The sequence below is a fragment of the Helianthus annuus genome, chromosome 13, assembly GCF_002127325.2.
Source record: "Helianthus annuus cultivar XRQ/B chromosome 13, HanXRQr2.0-SUNRISE, whole genome shotgun sequence".
Classification (NCBI taxonomy): domain Eukaryota; kingdom Viridiplantae; phylum Streptophyta; class Magnoliopsida; order Asterales; family Asteraceae; genus Helianthus; species Helianthus annuus.
The window spans coordinates 59,490,054-59,513,390 of record NC_035445.2 but is presented as its reverse complement, the minus strand read 5'-3'; the positions used below and the strand labels follow the sequence as shown (position 1 = coordinate 59,513,390).

At 35.5% G+C, this 23,337-nt stretch overlaps 2 protein-coding genes across 2 annotated transcripts; both read left to right on the top strand.

The window, feature by feature from the left end:
* Positions 1-1,280: 1,280 nt before the first annotated feature.
* Positions 1,281-3,262, top strand: LOC110898022 (L-lactate dehydrogenase A). Its single transcript, XM_022144761.2, has 2 exons — positions 1,281-2,031; positions 2,674-3,262. The coding sequence occupies exons 1-2, from the start codon at positions 1,423-1,425 to the stop codon at positions 3,115-3,117; spliced, it is 1,053 nt and encodes a 350-aa protein (XP_022000453.1). The 5' UTR covers positions 1,281-1,422; the 3' UTR covers positions 3,118-3,262.
* Positions 3,263-15,884: 12,622 nt separating this feature from the next.
* On the top strand, positions 15,885-22,600 carry LOC110902746. The gene is made up of 3 exons (XM_022149174.1): positions 15,885-16,003; positions 20,971-21,059; positions 22,110-22,600. The coding sequence occupies exons 2-3, from the start codon at positions 21,005-21,007 to the stop codon at positions 22,421-22,423; spliced, it is 369 nt and encodes a 122-aa protein (XP_022004866.1). The 5' UTR covers positions 15,885-16,003; positions 20,971-21,004; the 3' UTR covers positions 22,424-22,600.
* The last annotated feature ends 737 nt before the right edge of the window (positions 22,601-23,337 follow it).

The window sequence follows — 23,337 nt, the reverse complement described above, 5'->3', positions numbered from 1 at the left end:
CACAAGATGACGTGCTTTATTTGAGTATACAAATAACTAAATAAGATACATGAGTTTATGTTCAGGCATACATACTTTTACTCATTTGTTATTATTTAGTCCTGCAATATTACATAAATCATGAATCACACACGAGATGATTCATTCGCTTATCTTTATCCAAATACCATGATAAAATATAACATAGCTGCTTTTCTATTTTTTTCTTAACTATTATAAGCTTGCAAATAATAACAAACATAAAAAAACGAGTAAATTATTTTTTTAGTCCTTGTGTTTTATTGATTTTAACTATTTGAGTTCAAAATAAAAATGTTTAATGTCCTGATTCCCTAGACGCTTATTTTCTAACCTTTTGAGTCATTTTTTTTTAAACCTTTTGAGTCCAATTTTTTTTTTTAACAAAATTGGACTCAAAATGTTATAAAATGAACAAAATTGAACTCAAAACATTACAAAATAAGCGCTTAGGCTACTCGGTGTGGGGTCGTCCAGGCCCGGCGACGCCCACCCACACCATCCCAGATAGGCTCGTCGTCGTCCTGAAAGGCAGGGGTGCGACGTTGGAGACGGGAGGTAAAGGACAAAATTGTTGGATCTTCTTCTCACACACACATATATATACAACATGTACATTTATATTTTAGGTTCATTCCCCATTTCCTTAGATCCATCCTCTTTGCTCATCCTCACACCCGTCCTACGTGACGCTGACGTCGAGGGTCATCCTGCAAGAATGAGCCTCACCCATACCGAGTAGCCTTAGCCTATGTACATTGGTGACTAAAGTTGGGTTGGTCACCAATAAGACAAAACTTTGAGTAATTAATAAAATCAAAAATGAAATTAAAATTGCCAACCAAGTTGGTGGAGCAACCTTGGTTGCAACCCAAACTAATTCCCCTATTAGTTTAATCACTTAAATAACTTATAATATTCAAACATTTAAAAAAAACTAAATACATGGTATTTCTTATTTTCTTTTTGTGAACATCCTGATATAAATTTTATTAGAAACCGAGTTCGTTAAAAAAACATATTTTTTACGTTGGAATGGGTTGTGAATGTGTGTTAAAAATTGAGTAAGATTGGGTTCTATAGGTGAAAGAAAGAGATATTAATTTTTTAATAAAAAGTTGGGTTGAGTTTGGTCACCAATGGATATAGTCTTAGAAACTCAATATTTTAAAATTTTTGATTTTGAATTTAAGTGGTTAAAATCACCGGAATCAAAAAATAATTTACTTTAAAAAAAGAAAAATACTACAAACGAAAAACCCATACTTTGTTCCATAATTATTTCTCCACTTTAATACAATAGACGTTTCTAACCAAACACATTACCCTTTCACTACTCTCTTCTTCCACATCCACCCCCATAAACAAGATACAGATTTCCAGAAACTCTTGATAACAAACAAGATGCAGAAAACCGCTTCATCATCAACCTTAGGTCCAGACGGCCTAAACATAGCCCAATCCTTCTTCAAACCCATCCACAACACTTCACCACCACCCACCACCACCCGCAACACCAAAATCTCCGTCGTCGGCGTCGGCAACGTCGGCATGGCCATAGCCCAGACCATCCTCACCCAATCCTTAGCCGACGAGATCGCACTCGTTGACGTCAACGGCGACAAACTCCGAGGCGAAATGTTAGACCTCCAACACGCAGCAGCCTTTCTTCCAAGAACAAAGATCTCTGCATCCGTTGACTTCTCCTCAACCGTTGGATCTGATCTTGTCATTGTTACTGCCGGTGCTCGCCAGATTGTTGGAGAGTCTAGGTTGAACTTGTTGCAGAGGAATGTTGCTTTGTTTTCTAAGGTGGTCCCACCTTTGGCTGCTGCTTCGCCTGAGTGTATATTGTTAGTTGTGTCCAATCCGGTTGATGTTTTGACTTATGTTGCTTGGAAACTCTCTGGGTTTCCTTCCAATCGGGTTATCGGGTCGGGTACGAATCTCGATTCGTCCAGGTTTAGGTTTTTGATTGCTGATCATTTGGATCTTAATGCGCAGGATGTGCAGGTAAGATGGATTAAGGAATATATTTATTTTCTTGATTGTGTTTATATATGACGTCATTTATCTTCATTTATTTATTTAAAGCTAACTTTCGTTTTGCTCCCTTGATTTGGTCATTTTAACGGTTTTGCCCCAATCATTTAAACATGGTCATTTACCTTCTTGTTGTTTCGATCTTGTCGACAGTCTGCTCACCGGCTCTAACTCCATCCATATTATTGTATGTTAACTGAAGGGTATTTTGAAATTTCAAGTTAACATACAAGATCCAAGTACCCTTACACGTTATATTTGAAATATCAAAATACTCTTCCAGTTAACATACAATATGGATGGAGTTAGAGCCGGGGAGCAAACTGGTGACAAGATCGAAACATCAAGGAGGAAAATGACTGTTTTTAAATGATTGGGGCAAAACCGTTAAAGTGACCAAACCACAGGGAGAAAAAACGGAAGTTAACTCATTTATTTTGTTGATTGTGTTTATCAAATGGGTTGCAATCTAGTTATAAATGTTAAATGTGTTTGGGATATATGGGTTAAACAGGTTGCCTTGTTTTGTTTAATTAGACGGGTTAAATATTTCAACGAACATGGCGTCATGTTAGGTATGACAATCTAAAACTGATACGTGACTCTTTTCAGGCTTACATCGTTGGGGAACACGGGGACTCATCGGTGGCACTATGGTCAAGCATAAGTGTCGGAGGAGTGCCCATACTTAGTTTCTTAGAGCGGCAACAAATTGCATACGAGAAGCAAACGCTTGAGAAAATCCACAAAGAAGTTGTGGAGGGTGCATACGAGGTAATAAAATTGAAAGGTTACACTTCATGGGCCATTGGGTACTCAGCGGCTAGCCTAGCTCGAGCCATACTAAGGGACCAACGTAGCATCCACCCTGTTTCGGTGTTAGCCAAAGGGTTTTATGGCATTGATGGTGGCGAGCCGTTCCTTAGCTTGCCGGCACAGTTAGGGAGGAGTGGAGTGCTGGGAGTGACGAACGTTCATCTTACTGAAGATGAGGAGAATCAACTTCGGGAGTCTGCTAAGACCATTTTGGAACTGCAAACTCAATTGGGCATATGACGTAACATGCATCTAGATGTTTAATTTAATGGATTGGCATGTCAAATTTGAACAAATTGGTTGGTTGGTTGGTTGTATTTGTGTACCATTTTGTGGAAAAGATGTATCACGTACCATCCCTTTTATTTGATAGCTTAACTTTTCCAGAAACCAAAACAATTACAAAATGTTTAAATTAAAAAAAACCAATGGCGTTAATATTATTTGTGCAAATCACGGGTTGAAGACCAATGTGATACATGACTATATGAGTAATAACATTAACACTTAAGTAGAATGGGGGTTTTTGTTTTGTCTTTAGGCTCTCTACTTTGCCTCTGAATATCATGGAACAATGTGAGAGGCTATATCACCAATGTGAACGCCATGACAACAATTGCTACAAGAAACATGGGTTAGGGTGGGTGGGTAAGGGAGGATTCAGGTGTTTAGAGGTTCTGATCATTGTTCGGACCTAAGTTACTAAGTAAGCCTGAGATGAGAGTAAACCACAACTAATTTCTCCCATGGCATTATAGCCTATTGGTATCTTGGAGGTGAGATAAGGCTTTGAGACCAATAGATTTTGGGTTCGATTCTCACAAGAGGATTTTTTTTTTTCTATATTATTGGGTTTTCTCCTGAATTGGTGTATAGACATTATGCCTAGTGGAGATGGATATGATCGGGTGGTTCCGTTGGTGGCACGATCATACTCCAGTAGTCCGTCAGTGATCCAAAATTTACCACTCAAAAAAAAAAAAAAAACAGCTATACCTCACCAAAAAACCTACCCCCCCCCCCTCTCACCCTAACTAAATGCTAAAAACTAAACTATAAAGCTAAACCCCACAACTAAATGCTAAAACAATCTAAAAAAAACAGCTATACCTCACCAAAAAATTTATTTATTTATTTTTGGGTGGGTGGGGTAGGGGTTTAGGTTTTTGGGTGGTGGTGGCTATTTAGGTTTTTTTTGGGTGTATTGGGTTTATTTTTATGAGGCTTTGTACATTTTTTATTTTTAAAAGTCTTTGTATTTAATCCTAAACTGTGAAGTCATATTTTAGCTTTCAAGTTTTTAAAACAAAAATAAAACTAAAATGAAACTACTTTTTATTTTGTAGATATATCATATATGTGGTTGTGCCTTCCCTTCACTAAATAAGTAGACATGTAGTGCCATACTGCCATTCAAATTACATACCCCAACACGGGCTACAATTGGATATATGACACGGAATTCTTATGGGCTACAATTGGATATAGGATGTTTGAGGTGCATATTTATTTATACTACCATTTTCTCACCTTCAATTCCACTTGTTCTTTAAGGGGCTGTTTGTCAACATTTGAATTTTTAAGTGATGAATCAGTTAGAGGTCTGAATCATTAAGTGCTGAATCAGTAAGAGGTCTGAACCATTAAGAGTCTGTATAATGCTTAACCGTTCAAAGGCAAATGTCTGACCAATTCAGATTAGAGGTCTTAACCATTCAGACTCTGTATAAATCTTAACCATTCAGAGGGAAATGTTTGAACTATTCAGACATCTGCTCATGAAACAAACAGTCTGAACCATTAAGTGCCGAACTAGTAAGAGGTCTGAACCATTAAGAGCCTCATTAAGAGGTTAACAAACAGCCCCTAAATTCTTCTAGGCCTGGAAACGAATTGAACGAATACGAACAGACATTTAACTTTAAACGAACACGAACATGAACATATATCGAACACATTTTTTATTTATGTTTGTTTATTAAGAAAATGGGCATGTTCGTGTTCGTTCGTTTAAAACTTAATCGAACAGTTCATGAACGTAACCAAACATAGACAAACAAACTTAAACGAACATAATTTAACAAACAATAAACAACAAAAATGAACATAATTATACCCTTATACAATTAGCAACTTGGGTTATGTCTCCTTTGTTTAAAAGTCACACTCTTTAGTTTATTTTACTCACACCCTTTCATTATATTATATTATATAACCATACAAAAATCACATTGGGTTGCCTCTCAAGAATGAAAAGTCGCGACTTTTAAAAAATCAAACATCCATACCTATTTGCTTAATTGTTATATAACTTAAGACACAATACAGAATGGTTCGCCAAAAGTTATGACCCTTCAATTAGCAACCAAGCCCTTTATTAACGCGGTTTTTTATAACAAACGAACGAATGTGCATCACAAAATGCGAACTGTTCCGCTGGTAGTCACACCTGTTGTATTGACGGTTGGCACCGGTTCGACTCCCATATGTTGTTTTTCTTCTCCGATTTTTTTTTTCCTTTTTTGGTTTATCAAATCCTTTTTCTTTATCAATGATACGTTTTCTTCGGATAATTTCATAACAATAATATCATGAGAAAAAGCAATTAATGCTCATCACGATCTCATAACACATAATATCATGAGAGAATAATTAATCCTCTTAAAATTTGGCATCCACACCCACGAATCGTCAACAATTTTCCCAAACAATTTAAGAGTAAATAAAATTGAGAAAAACTAACTAATGCCCTTTCCAATATGAATTATGAATAGATAGAGTTCTGTGATTTTTAAAAGAAGTTTCATGCAAACATCAGCATGACACAATATTGTATTTGTATTATGTTTCTATGTTTAATAGTAAGAACATGACTTTAATTTATTGGTCTTGAAATTTGACACGAATTCTTTGGTATAGAATATCCAGAAATTAGTACAACACTCTGTGCAAACCTTCTATATGCTCTTCATAAGTTTTCATTTTCTTTCTGATTCAATTTACTTGAATAATATCACCAATCTCTACCAATTATCACCACCACCATCAACATCGAATAATAGAGGGAGTCATGAAAATGCGTGTTCTTGATTTTGTATAGGGTTTGTAAGTTAAACCAATGATTTACCAATTTTGGTAAAGAAAAATGATGTTTTTTTTTATTTCTTTACTCTTTTGCAACCTAAAAAAATAAATATTTCTGTTTTCGACGAATGCGCTTGATTTGTTTGTTGAATAGTAACATCCTTTGCTTAAAATAATTCATTGGGTCAAAATCCTGACATCCTTTGCTTATAATAACTGATTCTATCTTTTGATCTGTATTGAGTTTTATTGTAATTCGGTAAAACATTTATAATAAGCATCTTGCCGCAACGCGTGTCATCGGGTTCTGTGATGTACCAATTTCCTTCCATGAATCTTTTGTTTAATTTGTTATGTGAATGATAGTTGTACACCATGTTGATGCCTAAACATGTAAAATGTTAATGCATTCAATACGGTCCAAGTTTTAATACAATAAAATATTAGTACTAAGTTTTGTTATGTATATAGTGACTTGATTCCTTTGGTGTAGTGTTGTAGACCGGAAATCAATTAAAAAAAGTTTCTTTTACATAAGCTTTAACAATTTCGCATCTCACGTTGTAATACTAAAGACACTTATAATCAACATCCCGCTGCAACGCGCGGGTTTGCGTCAACTTGTTGAAGAAACATAAATGAACACAATTTACTGAACATAAAGTAATTTTTTATATAAGTTAGTGATTAATTACGATAAATTCCATTGGAAACTCATTTTTATTACTAGAAAGCCCATTACTAGTTAGTTATATTTATATAAGTTGTTAGAAAGTTCTTTTTATGTTTAATATTTATATAAATATAACTACTTATGTTTTAAATTAAACAAGCATAAATGAACAAACATAAACATAAACAAATGTAAATAAACAAACATAAATGAACATAAACGGACGTTCACGAACATAAATGAACGAACAAAACATGTGTTCATGTCCCTTCGTTTAATTAAATAAACAAAAAAAATGTGTTCATACTCATTCGTTTATTAAACAAACGAACTTTTCGCCGAACAAGTTCACAAACACTTTATGAACGTCTTTATTTACAGGCCTACCTCCTTGTTTGACTCATGACATTTGTTTGGTAGTCTTCAATATCTTCATTACTTTTTTTAGGCGATAGGAGTTAACTTCTCGCTAGGATTTAACTATCTCGATCTTTGTGATGGAATATCCTAGAATGACCTTATATTTTTCATTTTTTTGAATTGCAACTATTTTAACAATTTTTTTGAACGGCCAACAAAACCAAACTTTATTAATACGCCAACTAGCAAGAGGCTAGCACTTACATCCCGAGGAAACACAGAAAAGTAACAAAAACCTGACAACTTACAACTCGACTACATTGAGACGTTTCTAATCTTCCCACGGATTGGTTTTTAATCCACAAGTAGCTTAAAGTTTTTACTTCCTCGACCACCATGGAAACTAATGGCGTTTTGTAGTTAAAGATAACGTCATTTTTGACCTCCAAATGCTCCAAAGAACCGTGTAAATGACCGCTTGAACCATTTTCTTCCAAACCCTTGACTGTGCATGACTCACGACTTATGACACCGGAAGCACTGGGGGTGCACAAGGCAGTGCAACTGATTCCTCGGTGATGCACGAACGTGAGTCCATGTGCACTCCCGTGCACTACCTGAACCTCAAAGAAACTGTTGATTTCAAAGACCATGCACTACCGTGCACATCTGAGACCTTGCCGTCTATTCATCTACTTGTTTGGCCCACCTAAGCAATGACGTCACACGGCAATTGTTCGTGCACGTTCGTGCACATAAAGTGCATGGTTGGGCAGATATGAAAATTCATTATAAAATAGAGCATTCGCCACTGATCAAATTATTGGGTAATTTTCCAAGTTTCTGGGCGATTTCTTATCACACCCCGAACTATCAGAGTTGGCGTGACCGGACTGGTATCTTCATTGCACAGCGGAAGCAAAAAACTAAGACTTCTAAACAATGAACGCCTGCTAAGTACTCGAAATCCCATGGGTTCTCATATTCCAACCGTTCCATAGTTTCGAAAAATGCAACCTGAGAAAGAACATGCGAAAAAGTCAACGTAAAGTTGAGCGAGTTCATAGTTTGTTTTGAAAAAGATTTAAAACAAATCTTTTGATAACCGGTTTTAAAGTTGTCGAGAAATATAATAAAATCATTTTTTTTCGGCATGTTATATGAAAATTGTGGGTCTAGCCCACGAAAGTCTTTGTGCATTGCACGTGTGAGAATGGGCCGAGCCCAAAAGAGTCTTTGTAAGCAGGACCAACTCGTCCTCTTACTTGTGCATAAGTTGAAAACATTACCAAAGTTCATACATCCATGTGTTATGAGTTTGTGTCAAATGAATCTTAAAGACATTTGAAAGTTTAGGTATCAAAATCGGGTATGTAAAGTGTCAATGAACATGTTGATCATTAATGTGTAGCTAGGACATTAATATGTGTGCCGACATAGGAAGCCACCAACCCGTAAGAGATTTAGTACCGGTCCACCCGACGAGGGTAACAAAGGAAACTCCATGTGGCCACACAAAGACCTATGAGTGGGGCTCGCCCTGTGCCCGATAGATCTACCCCCTTTGTTCCGTGGTTTTAAACAAGATTAATGGTGCTTTAAGTATCAGCCTATTCGCACGTGATCTACTAATTCATTCCGTAGCTTAACCATACCAAAGTAACATGTATTTCCCCCGAGAGTTGTAAAACCGAAATGTTAAAAAGAAAAGGGGGACATGAACTCACTGGGTGTCCTGTTCTTCAAACGCAGACCAACGCAGCCCCGTTGTTATAACTAGGACGATCCCGTCCCTACTCATGAAAATTATGCACGTTTCGAAAATACGCATTTGTTTTGTAAAACCGGTATATGTAGTATAAATCGTTCGTAAACCATTTGAGTTCTTTGTAATCCATTCGTAACACGGTTTAGAAATATGAGCTTTCGTTCATTGAAAAGTTGTTTATTTTTGCAAAATTTGCATGTCTTTCCACCCCCGAAGACGTTGGTAAAAAAAAATATAAAACCAGAAAAGTGGGGGTTATGAACTCACCTTGACATTCCCATGCAAAGCTAGCTTAGCGTGATTCCGTAGTGTCGTTCCAAGAACGTGTATTTAGCTAGCGTGCAACTACGACATTCCTACGAAGGAATACTTATGAGTTTTCTAATAAAACAACGTAGTTAGACTACGCGTCCGAGCTCTACCGAATCGTTAACTAAACGACTCTGAGGTAGTGTTATCTTGACTTAGAATAACCAATCTATGGTTATTTGATCCCGTTTATAATCGGGATAATACTAAGTCGTGGAAACGACATTGTTTTCCGAAGGACTTAGGATATCTTCCTATACTAATAAACAAAATTTTTTTTGGACACGTGTCCCTCTCTGGTGCTTTCTCACCTTATTTTTTATTTATCTCTCATATTAAATAATAATAATAATAATAATAAAAATACTAGATAAGAATAAATATTTAGATAAGGATAAATGTTTGTTTTTATTATGAGCATATTAAATAATAATAATAATAATAATAATAATAATAATAATAATTTTAAACAAAAAGTTATATAAGAATATAAACGTGTATTTTTTTATGATCGTAGTAAATAATAATAATAATAGTAGTAATTTTAAACAAAAAAATTAATTAAGAATAAATGTGATTGAAATTATGGTAAATTAGGAATCAAATGTTCCCGTTTGATATATACTTAATAATTGTATTATTGTTTTTTTTCACTAGAATTAAATTATTATTCTAGGTCATATGCTTCTATTAAATTGTAAGTGTTTTTAAACGCATCACCATAATGGTAGGCATATGCTTCTAAATTGTAAATTTTAAACCCATCATTTTTAGATATAAAGAACATCACTATAATTGTAAACTTTGAACCCATCATTTGTCGCACATTGCATCAACATGTATAAAGAACACCATTTTTAAATATAACAATTCTATACTTCATTCAAAGAGAATTTATTTCTCGATTTTACGATATAATTCATAAAAATGATGAAATATATAAAACGTGGGGATTGATCTCCACCTTTTTTGTACCGTAAACTCTCTTGAATACAAATTTAAGAAGGGTGTTTTATGAATAAAATAAACAAATAAGCATGAAGGTGCGTAAAAACTAACTAAAATAATTGTATCTCATAATTTGAATGTATCATAAAAACGAGATTTAACCCCATGTAATTATGTAATACATGTGTTTTTAACTTAATAATAAATAAAAAAGCGAAGTAAAATGTTGTAATAAGTAAATTGTACATCAAAGTTCATTTTAAAAGATAAATCTTGACGACTGTATGTGTTAACATATGACATTATATTTTATACAACACGTGCAATATACGAGTTTTTTTAAAATATATCTTATTTATTATTTATTATATAAAATTAAATTTATGCAAAATAAAAAAACAGAGTAAAATGCTATAATAATTAAATAGTACATCAATGTTCATTTTTTAAATGATAAATCTTGATGACTATTTATGTTAACATATGGCATTATATTTTTATATGAGTTTTTTAAAGATATATCTTTTTACTATTTATTATATAAAATTATGCAACCCGTGTAATACACGAGGTTCTAACCTAATATATTTATATATATAAATATAAATACTTACGAAGTCATGCTAGTAGTCGCGAATAGAAGGCGTAGATGAAATATTGTACGTATTCGAAACATCGTGTGTGATTCAATAATATACCGTTGTAGTTTTCGTAGGATGGAAACAAATAGATATATATACATATATTTATATTCGAAAAATTGATGTTTGAAACGAATATAATAAATATATTCATGTTATAAGAATATTCGGATCCGAAATAATTGAAATAAATATAAACAATTATATTTATTTATATGATTTCCGAATATTAAGCGTTTGAAATAGTCTAAAAACTGTATTTAGTTTGTAAGAGAGTTTAAAGTCGGCGTTTTAAAATAAATATAAACGATTATATTTATTTTATAAAATAACACGAAGTAACTACGTTTGAAATAAATATAAAAAAATATATTTGTTTTATAAAAGCGTTCAAAATAAATATATACGTTATATTTATTTTATATTGATGTGGAAAAAGTAGTTCAACTAATTAAACTAAAATAACCCTAATTTAGACTCAAGTAATAATAATCTAGACTCTCTAACTTGACTAAACTACTCACTGGCAAGTGAACCGGTCGACTCTAGCAAAGAAAAGTAAGTCCGGATGTTGAACCCACAAGGACTCTATTGAATTACGTTAACGACTCTATTTAGACTAGACACTGACACGGCTTAACAATTGTTGCGTTTTAAAGGGGAGAGGGTTTACTAAAATCCTAAAATTGCAATTAAAATGAAATTAAGACTAAGACACGAACGAAGACTAAGGTTTGATTCAGATGAGATTAACGACTACCTAGACTCGAATCCAGTTTAGCTAGGAATGGACTTCTAACAGTATTATTGTTGTATGGAGCCAGGATCGTAAAATACTAAACCTCAAGGTATTTCAATGCTAAGACTTCCCGACCCTTCTCAGGAAGAAACCTAGGAAACCCTACAAGGCTGTTATGAACACCGACTGTTAGATTTCCTCTCAGTCCTCTAACGAGTCTAAAAGTGCCCTAATACGACTATCTACCTCTCAGCGCGACAATCTAAGGCAATTCTAGGTTCTGACTTGGTTTATTAGACACAAATGCAATTAGGGAACTAAAACCGACTTCTCTCAAAATCTATCTTAGCTATATATTGCAATGGGACCTAATAACTAACTCGAGCCTCTCAGCGACAAGTTAAGCAGAATATTTAATTCTAATTGTATTTTAATTACTGTTTCTAAGGCTATCGGTCGATTTACCCAAAGATTACCCGAACCCGCAAGGATGCAAATAATCAACACAAATTTATTATGTGAAAGACATTCACCAAAATCTATGTGAAACAGTAAATAATCAACGACCAAAAGTAAATACGCACACGCACCAAATCAGAAATTCTAGAATACTTTACTTTCAGAAATCAATCCATAATCAAACAATAAAAACCATTAAAAGATCCAAACTTTAATCAAACCATCATCTTGTCTAGGTAGTATCTAGGGTTTAGCCAAGAAACATGATGTCTAAAACAAACAAATCAAGTTCAAAACAAGAATTCATTGGAAAAGATCGAAAACACGAAATTAAAGAAAACCGGGAGATAAAACCTGAACAATCTTCACTTCCACGCTCCAAGCTTCAACCGGATGATTCCCACAAGCTAAAACTCTCCGAAAACCTCAAAATCTGCTCTCAAAAGTCGCCTGGGGTTTCTTGGTTCGTAAGATAATCATTAATGATCATTAACTTTGTATAAATGGCAAACCCTAGCACCAAACGACCCAAAATCGATCCACCAACCCGTCGCGTAGCGCGACGGGGTCTTCCCTTTGTGCTGGCGCTACGCGAGTGACACAAGATCCAGATTTTAGTTGATTGTTGGTGGTGTAGCGCGAGTGAGTGATCTCCTATCCGTGGCGCTACGCGAGTGACTGATTTTCACAGAATGTTGCTTAAAACTTCCAGCTCCAACTTCCAAATTCTCTAAAATAATTCTAACACTTATTCCAAATGGTTCCGGGACTTGATGTTTAGCGCTTTAGCTCGTTTCCACTCAATTTTCAGCCAATGAATATATCAAGACCTGGAAAACCAAACTTTGATCAATAGTACGTAATTCTAAATAAAACAAGACTATAAATAACGATAAAATATACAAAATATACACGAATAAAGGATGTATTTTGCAATACATCATATATAAGTATTCAAGCTTCGTTAACTAGTAATTTGTGTTTTGTCGAAGTGTCGTAAAGTCGTTTTATAAACCATAAAGTGTCGCCAAAATTTAGTGTACCTTTATATTCGTTTTGTAAGAAAACTTGGACTTCAATCAATGTCGTTCTGAGAATAAAATATGTTTTGTGTTACGGGTTTTTAACCAAAATCGGGCTCTGTTTTTCGAATAACCCGACAACACAAGTTGTCGTTATTTTGTCAAAAACTCAACAATCAAATAATTTTTCAACGCAGTGTAATAACGATATATAGTTTTCATCAAAATATATCAAAATGTAAAGAATCACTATTGTGTAAACGTTATGTAATCGCTAAAGGTTCGAGCTCAGTTCGCGTAGAAATATAAGATCTATAACTATATAAATTGAGATTACGCGTCGTTTAAACTTTACCAATCTCGCGTCAAAACGTTGACCGCGTTAACTGAGTCGAAGCTGAGTTGAGTCGAACCATACTGAGTTAACCCGGACATTGAATTGACTCGGTTTAAACCAAACCAAATCTGACGTTGACCGAATCCAAATCCAAATCTGACTTTGACCGAACCGTTGACTTGTTTTGACCGAGAGCAAAACAGACTCGACGTGCACCTAAACCACTATCTGACCCGTCGAACCGTCGTCGACCACCACCACATTCATCACCACAGCCACCAAGGTAAAAAGAAACAATAGTTTAGCAACTGGGTTCAATCAATGCGTTTACTCGATACAAGAAAAAGAAGCACACTCACCGGAGTCGTGTGTCTGACCCGACACCGAGCTGAGTCGCGGACCCGAACCAAAATCGTTGACTGTTATTAATCGGGTTTAACCCGAAACTAAGATCAGACTGAACCCGTAGAAACCCAAACTCGAACAAAAATCAGAACCGAATCTGGGATGATATCAACCCGAGTCACATGTCGCCATCATCACCGTTACCGACACTAATGTCGTCGGCCGGCAACTACCGTCGTTAACATCAATGATCACCATCGTCAGCTTCATTATCAGAACAAAACACATCACTGCGCGATGCACTCGGAACTAAAAAAAATTAAAAGAAAACAGAGGGTTAAGAGGGGTTTACTGGGGAAGAAGATACCACTGCCGTCACCTCCATTACCTCCGTGAGCGGCGGCGCCGCCCCCAGAATCTGTTGTCAGAACACCGCGGTTGTCGCCGGCAGTCGCCGGACGTACCGCCGGCTCCGGCCGCCGGAAAATCTGGAGAGAAAGGGAACCGATAGAGTGTGGCTGTGTGTGGTCTGTAATGAAAAGAAATGGGACATGGGATTATTATTATGGGTTAGGATATAATAGGAAGTTTATTTGGCTAAGAAAGCTAGGAAGTGATCTTGACCATCCATTTAGTTAATCAAGGGCTAAGATTAAATGATGGAAATTAAAGGGAAGAAAAGAAGTGCGTGAGTTTGTTTAGGGGCATTCTAGTCAATCTAATGCAATAGTTTCTCTCTCCTCTAATTCCCCGGCATTTTTTAAACGTTAATAACTCTTTCATATGACATTATTTTTTTATAAAAATTGCACCAAAAAAACGAGCGTTTTTTATCTATAAAACGAGTATACTATTGCTATATTTTCGAAAAAAAATTGAAAATCCAGTTGTGTAAAACACAATGGAAAAAACTCAGTTGCGTGAAACGCAATGGAAAAAAAACCTAAAAAATGACATTTTTCTGAAACGCAATGCACCAAAAACACAAAGAAATGTCTTATTTATAAAACGCAATGGCCAGAAAACACAAAGAAATGTGTTATTTTTAAAACGCAATAGCCTAAAAACACAAAAGAAAGTGTACTTTCCAAAACGAAATGGACTGAAAACACATAAAAATGTGTTTTACCTAAAATGCAATGTACCAAAAACACAAAGAAATGTCTTATTTCTAAAACGCAATGGCCAGAAAACACTTAAAATGTCTATTTTCTAAAACGCAATGGACTGAAAACACATAAATATGTGTTTACCTAAAACGCAATGCACCAAAAACACAAAGAAATGTCTTATTTATAAAACGCAATGGCGAGAAAACACTTAAAAATGTCTCCTTTCTAAAACGCAATGGCCTAAAAAAACAAAAGAAAGTGTTCTCTCTAAAACGCAATTAACTGAAAACACCTAAAAATGTGTTTTACCTAAAACGCAATGTCTGTGAATTGTCTGAACCAGGAAGTAGGAGATCAAAAGGTTGTCTACGAATGCAGTTTTCCAGAGGCAATCTACAGAAAATTAAATTTACTAATGCATTTTTATTAAAGCAATTAAATTTTCCAGAGGCATTTTTATTAAAGCAATTTACAGCTCAACCCCAGCCAGGGGCTGCCGCCCCTGGGACCCTGCTACCAGGGGCGCTGCCCCCGGACCCCCGCCAAGATCGTAAAACGTAATGACTAAATCAAAAACCCATATCATCAAAAATGAAATTAAAGAATTTCTTACATGGATCGAAGACGGTTTCTTCAACGATTGATGAAATTTGAATGATAGAAACACTTATCAGTGATAGAATCGAACGGATCGAGTGATTATCTTCAAAATCACAGGAAAAAACGACGATTTTGTATGAAATTAAACTGGGTTTTCTTCAAAAAAGCTGAAGAACACGTTGATCGGGTGTTTGAATCATTGATTGGTGACAAAAATCGCACTATAATGTAGTGATTATTGAGATAGAAAGGGAAGAAATGGTTGAAGATGGTGGGTTTTGAAAATGGTGGGTTTTGAAGTTACTTGGGAGAAGAAGGAAGAAGAAAGGATAAGATTGACTAAAATACACTTACTCTTTATTTTAAATTTTGCCACATGTCCTAATCCTATTGCTTCCTATCCTTCCTAGCCAAAATAAACTTCCTATTTGATCCTCACCCTTATTATTATTATTGTGTATAGATATTTTCTTTTTAAGGGTATGTTTGGCAACAAGCTTTTAGGAGCTTCAAGCTTCAGGCTTTAAAGAAAAAACTCCAGGCCTAATAAAAGCCTTGTTTGGTTGAAACGTGCTTCAGACTTTTAGATTAGTTGAAAAGCTCTTTTTGAAACGCTGGTGGAAGTAGCGTTTAAAAAACCTACAAGCTTTTAGGGTTTAAATTACCTAAATAACCTATAATCCTTATCATCCCATATTGAAAAAAGGATCGATTGCAAGCAAAAGCCAGGTATGCATATTCTTATTTAATTGAATTAAATATCATCTTTTGTCTTCTTATGCGTTGCAATTTCAAACTGGAACGTGAATTAGTCAACAAAAGCCTGTTGTGTAATCGTAAGAATATGGATTTTAGTTTCTCTTCATGGGATCGAAGAACAAATGGTACGATTAGGGTATATCATAATTCACCCTCTTTGAGTAATTGTTTAATGGATTAGGATCAAATACAAAGGCTTTTAATTGTAAGAAGGATACAAAGACTCCTAAAAAAACCCACTACAAAAAAAAAAAAAACTTAAACATCCACCACCACCCCCTCCCCCATCACACACCAAAAAAAAAGGTTTTTTTTTTTTTTTTTTTTTTTTTTTTTGCCGAGGGGGTGGGGGTTTATGTTTTTGGGTGGTGGTGGGGTGGGGGTGGGTGTTTAGTTTTTTTTAGGTTTTTTTTGGTGGGTGGGGGGGGGGGAGGGGGGGGTTAGGTTTTTGGGTGGTGGGGGTGGAGGGTTTAGGTTTTTCAGTGGTGGGGGGGGGGTGTTTAGGTTTTGGGTGGTGATGTAGTGGGTTTAATTTTAGGTTATTGGACACTTATCATTCTATAAATCCTTCTTACACTTCTTACAATTAGGAGAATTTGTAGAATAACTCGACCCACTGTTTAATCGGTGGGGTTTTATCCATTATCATATTTGCAAAGTTAGGGGGCTTTATCTGATAGTTACGGATATTCCAATATAAAAAATTCAATTAACTTTTAAAAATTAAAATCTAAAAGGCATGATCTTATTTTAAACAGTCAATGACTTGTTATCTGAAACTTGATAGAATCATTAGGTGTATATAGGGGTGCAAACATGTTTAGGATGACTTATCTGATGCACTAATGACTAATTTGGTGCATCTTAGTTCATACATGTTTAGGATACGGTGATTACGCTTTTGTCTTTATACATGTTATGTGAAGCATTCTATAAGATTTGTTGTTCAATCAGTGAATGATGATAGAGTATCTATGGTTAGATCTAAGTAAATAATGATAGGGACTTTTTTGTAACAGCTAGGCGATCTATGTTAATAGCTTTTAAGCACGTAATTATTGAATTTGGTAATAACATGAGGGGAGTTACTCAGTTATGCTATATTGTAAAATGCTAGTAGAGAAGATCTTACTTGCTTTTATATTATTTTTATTTAATATATTAACTAATAAATAATAAACGAGCCGAGCTCGAGTTTGAAAAAATACAAACGAGCCGAGCTCGAGCTTGAGAAAACAAAGCGCGAACCTACCTCGAGTCCGAGCTCCCATAAGTTAATCGAGCTCAGGCTCGGCACAACTTGTTTGCACCCCTAATTCAAACAAGAATAAATTACCGGTGCCAATTAATTCAAACATTAAAGTTGGAAATTCAGGCAATTCTTTTCCATTGGCAAGGTTGATAGCCTTCACTTGAACCTCATCTAACAGCTCCACTCTTGACACCTACCAAAAACATTATCCACTTTGTGTCACTAATTCACATTTTTATAGTATCAGTTGAACATAATCTAGAACAAAAGAAACCATCAAAGTTATAATTCAAAAAAAGCATACCTGAATGCTAGACAACATTGCTGCTATTGCCACATCAGCTGCATCTTTGATAGTAGGAAAATTGCACATTGCAACCTGTAAGGAAAACATAGTCAGCTGTGTGTTAAGATATAATATGAGAGTTAATTACGTTTTTTGTCCCTGTGGTTGGTTGAAAATAACCATTATAGTCCATTAGTTTAAAAATTGCCAAAACAATATCTGTAGTTTCACTTTTGTAACAATTACAGTCCACATCTGATAACCCAAAATTGCCCGAATTTCCAACTTTAATGTACCGGCCTATGCCCCAACCCAAAAAAGTATGATCCCTTGTTCCATTAATTGCTCATTAGAACTCATAAGCACTCTCTAGGTGTTTTTATTTATAAATGTACCCGCCTATGCCCCAACCGAGTAGTATATAATAAGGAAAACACTTCTTCTATAGGATAGATCAATATTACACTATATGACATATTTGAATGTAACGTGTAACAATCTTAAGTTCTTTGATTATTATGCCGTTAAGAAATGCAGTTTTTGTGACATAATTCTGATTTTGCAATTGTGTACAAATGTATGTATGCATGGTTGCTAGATGGATTCTAAAAAAGAGAAAGGGAGAAGAGAAATTTGGCCAAAAGAAATGGTTTTATAATTATGTCGGTTCCTACACAAATATATCACGAAGCATGGTCGAACCTCCCCATTCAAATGGGTCACTCTTCAGCCAGAGTTTGAAAAAGTGATAAATCATAAATTCGCTAGTGATAAAGCTATGAAGAACAAGTATAACAGTATGAGAAAAGAGTACAACCTTTAGAAGTCACTTAAGAATGGAGAGACTGGTTTAGGTTGGAATGAAAGTACCAAGCAACTTAATTGTTCTGATGAATGGTGGAAAAGAAAAATTCAGGTGACATAATATAACTCATTCAAAATTTAAATACCATATAATATTCCAGTCATAATGATAACTAAAGATTCACCATTATGTTGTGTAGGAAAACTCAAAAGTTCTAGCAATTCAAAATAACCAACCATCTATACAACTACAAGAAGAGTGGGATCAATTATTTGGAGATGTAGTTGCTAGTGGGGAAAATTGTGTGGCACCCTCTATGGATCCAACTACATTCAATGAGGTGCATGTTGAGAACCTTGAGGATGACAATGTTGAGAACCATGAGGATGATAATGTTGAGGGAGGTAACAATTTCTTTAGTGAATTTTTGAATGAAGTAAGTCAACATGATGCATCAACATTAAGCCCAAGTGAGGTTACAAAAAATTTTGAAAATTCTACTAAAGTAAACACTAAGCCTAAACCAGTCAAGATGAACCGTAAAGGGAGAGAATCATTGGGAGCTTCAATACTTAAAGAACATTTAACTCAAAGTAGTATGAATCAACAACGTGCTCTAGAAATATTAGAATCAGATTCCGCCAAACTCAGTCAAAGTACTAAGTTTAGTATTGAAGCTGTTGTCACACCCCCAAAATCCACCATGTAGAGTGCCACCGCTTGGAGGCGTGACATGACCAGGATCGAGCCACCAATCATACTGAACAACGTATTTAAGTAAATAAAGCCAACCACAATACGATTGGTGACCAAAAGCTAGTTAACCAAGTTTTAAATTAAACAGCGGAAGCATAAACGTAAAATCCAAAAACATAAGTCCATAGGTTATAAGTTTAAAGTCCAAAGCGTAAGTTTAATAGGTTCATAAGGATTTAATATTTAAGCACGGAACATAACAGTCCGTACACCACAACGACTCCTTCCTCGTGCAAGCTCCAAGCATTTAGCGACCTGTAAGGCATGTAACAACGAGTCAACAACAAAGTTGAGTGAGTTCACGTTTGGTTGTTTAGTTTTAAGTTGTTTCCGAAAACGTGGTTTGTCTTTCGTTAGCGTAATTGTCGTGGGGGTTACCCCGTAGTTGAAAGAAAATTTAACCAGTTCATTCTTTATTACCCATACCCTGTCCATGATTAGTGGGGGCTTCCCCATGTGAACCACTAGACCGTATGATATCGACTACTACGCAAGTAAGTTGTGCCCTACATCAGTGTCTATCATCACTGATGGTTTGCCATAGTCCATTAGTACACGCACGTCCGACTGGCACGGTGTGAGGTTTGTTAAACCTAATAGCGCTATTAACTAATGTTCAAATAAACATGAGGGGCCAAAAGGGTTAACTTGAAACAAAATAAACATGAGGGGCCAAAAGGGTTAACTTGAAAGTTAACTAAATAAATAAAAAAAAAGAAGAAGAAACACACAGTGTGTGTTTGTAGGAGCGACCAGGAGAAGAGAGGAGGGAGCCAACCCTAGTTCTTCAAGAATCTTCAAATTGAAGCTCAATTCAGGCCCTAAATCGATGCATGAACACATAAAAACGATCACCAAGCTTAGGGGATCATGAGGCATGTCAAATTTTTGATATTTATGAAGTTGAGATTCTTGATGTACTTATGAAAATCGAAATTCAAGCTTGAATGATTGATATTTGGGTGAAACTAGGATGAATTCATCTTTAGGAGTAAACCCTAGACAAGTATATATTGAAATCATGCTTAACTCAAGTAAATTCAGATTTTGTTGATGCTAAATTCATGTATGAGATGTTTTTAGGGTTTTGATTGCTAAAAATAGTGTTATGATGTCAAGAACATGCTTTAATCGAAAGCTGAATTCAAACAGCTCCTGATCAGAATTTACAGCCGACTTGTATTGGCTGTAACATGGACAAAACGTGACAAAAACATGTGTTTCTTGAGTCTAAAATGTAATTCCAGGAAATAAACCCCACTGGAATCGCATTTTTTCGACGAAAATTGAGCGTTTTATGAATTTTTCCGTATCGAAGGTTCAAGCTGCGTTTTCTGGCAGAATTTGCAGCCCATTATGAATGTCATAACTCTATTTAGCAATTTACTTATGATCTCAAATTTTTACTGTAGATAGTTTGAAGTGATTAAAAGAATCGCCAATTGGAATTTCGTCAATCGGATAAACGAGGAATTTTAAATGAATTTTTCCGTAAGCTGCAGTCAGAAGTGACGAATTTGATTGCATCTTAGTAAATGAATTTTTACGAATTTTTGGTAAAGAGTTAGATCTTGAAATTTTAACATATGGCCTAACCCTCCGAGAGGTACGCCACATAAAAAAATCATAATTTTTGAAGACTTGTAAACAGGTGAAACACGTCACCAAAAACAACCCATTTTCAGTGATATGAAATGGCTAAATGAAATCACGGTCTATTTGGTTGTGTGTAAAACATGATTATATTAAGTGTTCGGATGAATGCATAGAAATGTGTAAGGTGGAAGATCATATTAAATTATGGTTAATCTAACCACTTTGTGAACATTGGATAATAGTTTGGCGCTTAACAAGCTAGGTGGAAGCTTGTGGATGGAGCGGGTCAAACGGAGCGAGTATGGAAAGAAAAGCGTGGCATGGATGCAAGGTAAGTGAATCTTACACTCTTTTATTTTAGAATTGTTGGTGCACTGAATGTCTGTTAACTACATCTGTATCAAGTCTTAGGTCTAGATAGGTTGTATGGAGTCGAAAAACAGAAATTAGGGTTTAAGATGTTAATTTCGCTCCAAATGACATGTGAGTCATTTGAAGCGAAATCAGATACTTGTAATTTCGCTCCTGTGGGTTAGTTTATGATTTCGCCCGAGATTACACATGGGGTTTCGCTCCTGGCTGTTTGGAGCGAAATCAGCCAACCTATAAATACCTTGATGTGTGATCTCATTCGGTAACTGTTGGAGCGAAATCTAAGCTGAGGTGCTGCCAGATTTTTATCAGAATACATTGTAAAAGCTTGGATTTCAGTAATATAAGAGGAAATTAAGAGGAAAAGTTGTTGTTACTTTGTTTACACTGATTCCGCTTTTGTACACAAAGATGAACTACCTTAACTGACTATTTAGGGTCATACAACGGTCCAACAAGTGGTATTAGAGCTCAGGACGAGGAGTTCATACTACTACAGCTTGATTCTATCAGATTCTCTTACTTCTACTCACTTCTTCTCATACTTTTCTGATTTGAACTGGTTCCTACGGTTGAAATGGACTGAATTTCGAGTATAACGTGTAAAACATACAATTAACAAACCCTAAAAAGAATCAGGTTAAAATTTTAAGTAAAAATGGTAAAAATCCACTAAAAACCTAATTTCGCTCCTAACAGACATTGAAGGGTTCGCTCTTAAAAACTTGATTTCGCTCGAGATTAACTAGGTCATTTAGAGCGACATACCTGATTTCGCTTGAAAGGTCATAATTTTCTAATTTCGCTCGTGTGTTACAAGCTGATTTCGCTCGAAATCTGTCAAAATCTGATTTCACCCGAAACGTATTATTTGATTTCGCTTGTAATCAGATTATATCTGATTTCGCTCGAGTGTGCATTTTGATTTCGCTCGAAATTGCTAATTTCGCTCGAAATTACTGTTTTTCAAAATTTCGAAAATTTTTCTAAGTATTTGCTGATTTTTCAGGTACGTTCAAAATGGATGACATTTTCGTGAACCCGTTTAGCGACATGTATGTTTTTGCTGGAAATTCGGGAGATGATACATCTACAAGCAACAACAATGAGAATCCGCCAAATGCAAAGAAGAAATTATCGGATGCTTTGGAGGTTGAAAGTGCGTTCAGAACTTACAATAAACCACCGAAGTTGATGGCTATCGAGGAGTATAGTCGGTGGGCAAAGAAATTCGAGGATTGGTTAATGGTTTTTGCGTTTCCTAGCTGGGAGAGTCTCAAAAATGGATACGATGCTGGAAGCAAAAAGGGTGAAACTTTATAAGCATCTGATGAGATAGAATCATTTGTCGCTGAGCAGAAATGTATTGCGTTGCTGTTTCAATCTGTTCGTGAAGATATAATCTCTTTGATCGAATACTCTAGTTCTAAAGATCTCTCGGAAAAGTTGAAAAACAAATGTTTAGGAAGTAAAGAAATTGTGAAAAACAAAAAGAAACTGTTAAAAAAGGAGTTTGATCTGTTTGGGTGTTTAAAGAATGAGTCAGTCTGTAAAATGATTGAGAGGTTTGGGCATCTAAAGCTGGAACTAGCGAGACATGATATTACTTATCCTAAAGATGAGCTAGTTGACAAATTGTTCGATTCATTGCCAGATGAAATGGATTGGCAGTACTATGCATTGATGCTAAAGAATACGATCAAGCCTGCAGATCTTACTGTGGATTTGTTGATTGAGAGACTTGAAAGTCACGAGCTGGAACTAAAGAAGACATATAAAGTCAATCACTCATCATACTAGCAGAACTTGGATTTGTATTATCCAAAGAGCATGATGCCAAAGAACAATTCTCCCAAAACTGCGTTTTCTGCTGAGAATGTCTCCACAACAAACAAAGAAAGTCAAAGCAGTGGATATCACAGTGGTTATCACAGTGGGTCTTCATCAAATTCAAACCAGTCTGATGCAAAGAATTTGTTTCATTGCAACATCACTGTAGACATGAAGAATGCTCAGAATTTCAGCGAGGAGTCGGCTAAGCAGCAGATGGTTTTCCTAGCTTCGATTTTGGAATCGTATGAAAGCCTTGTAGCTGGGAAGATTGGCAACACCAACTTGACGAAAGAAGATTATGATCAAATAGATCCTGAAGAAATGGAACTGATTGACATAAGGTGGTGCATGGCCAGTGTTGTTCGTCGAGCACAGCGTTTCATGGAAATAACCGGCAGGAAGTC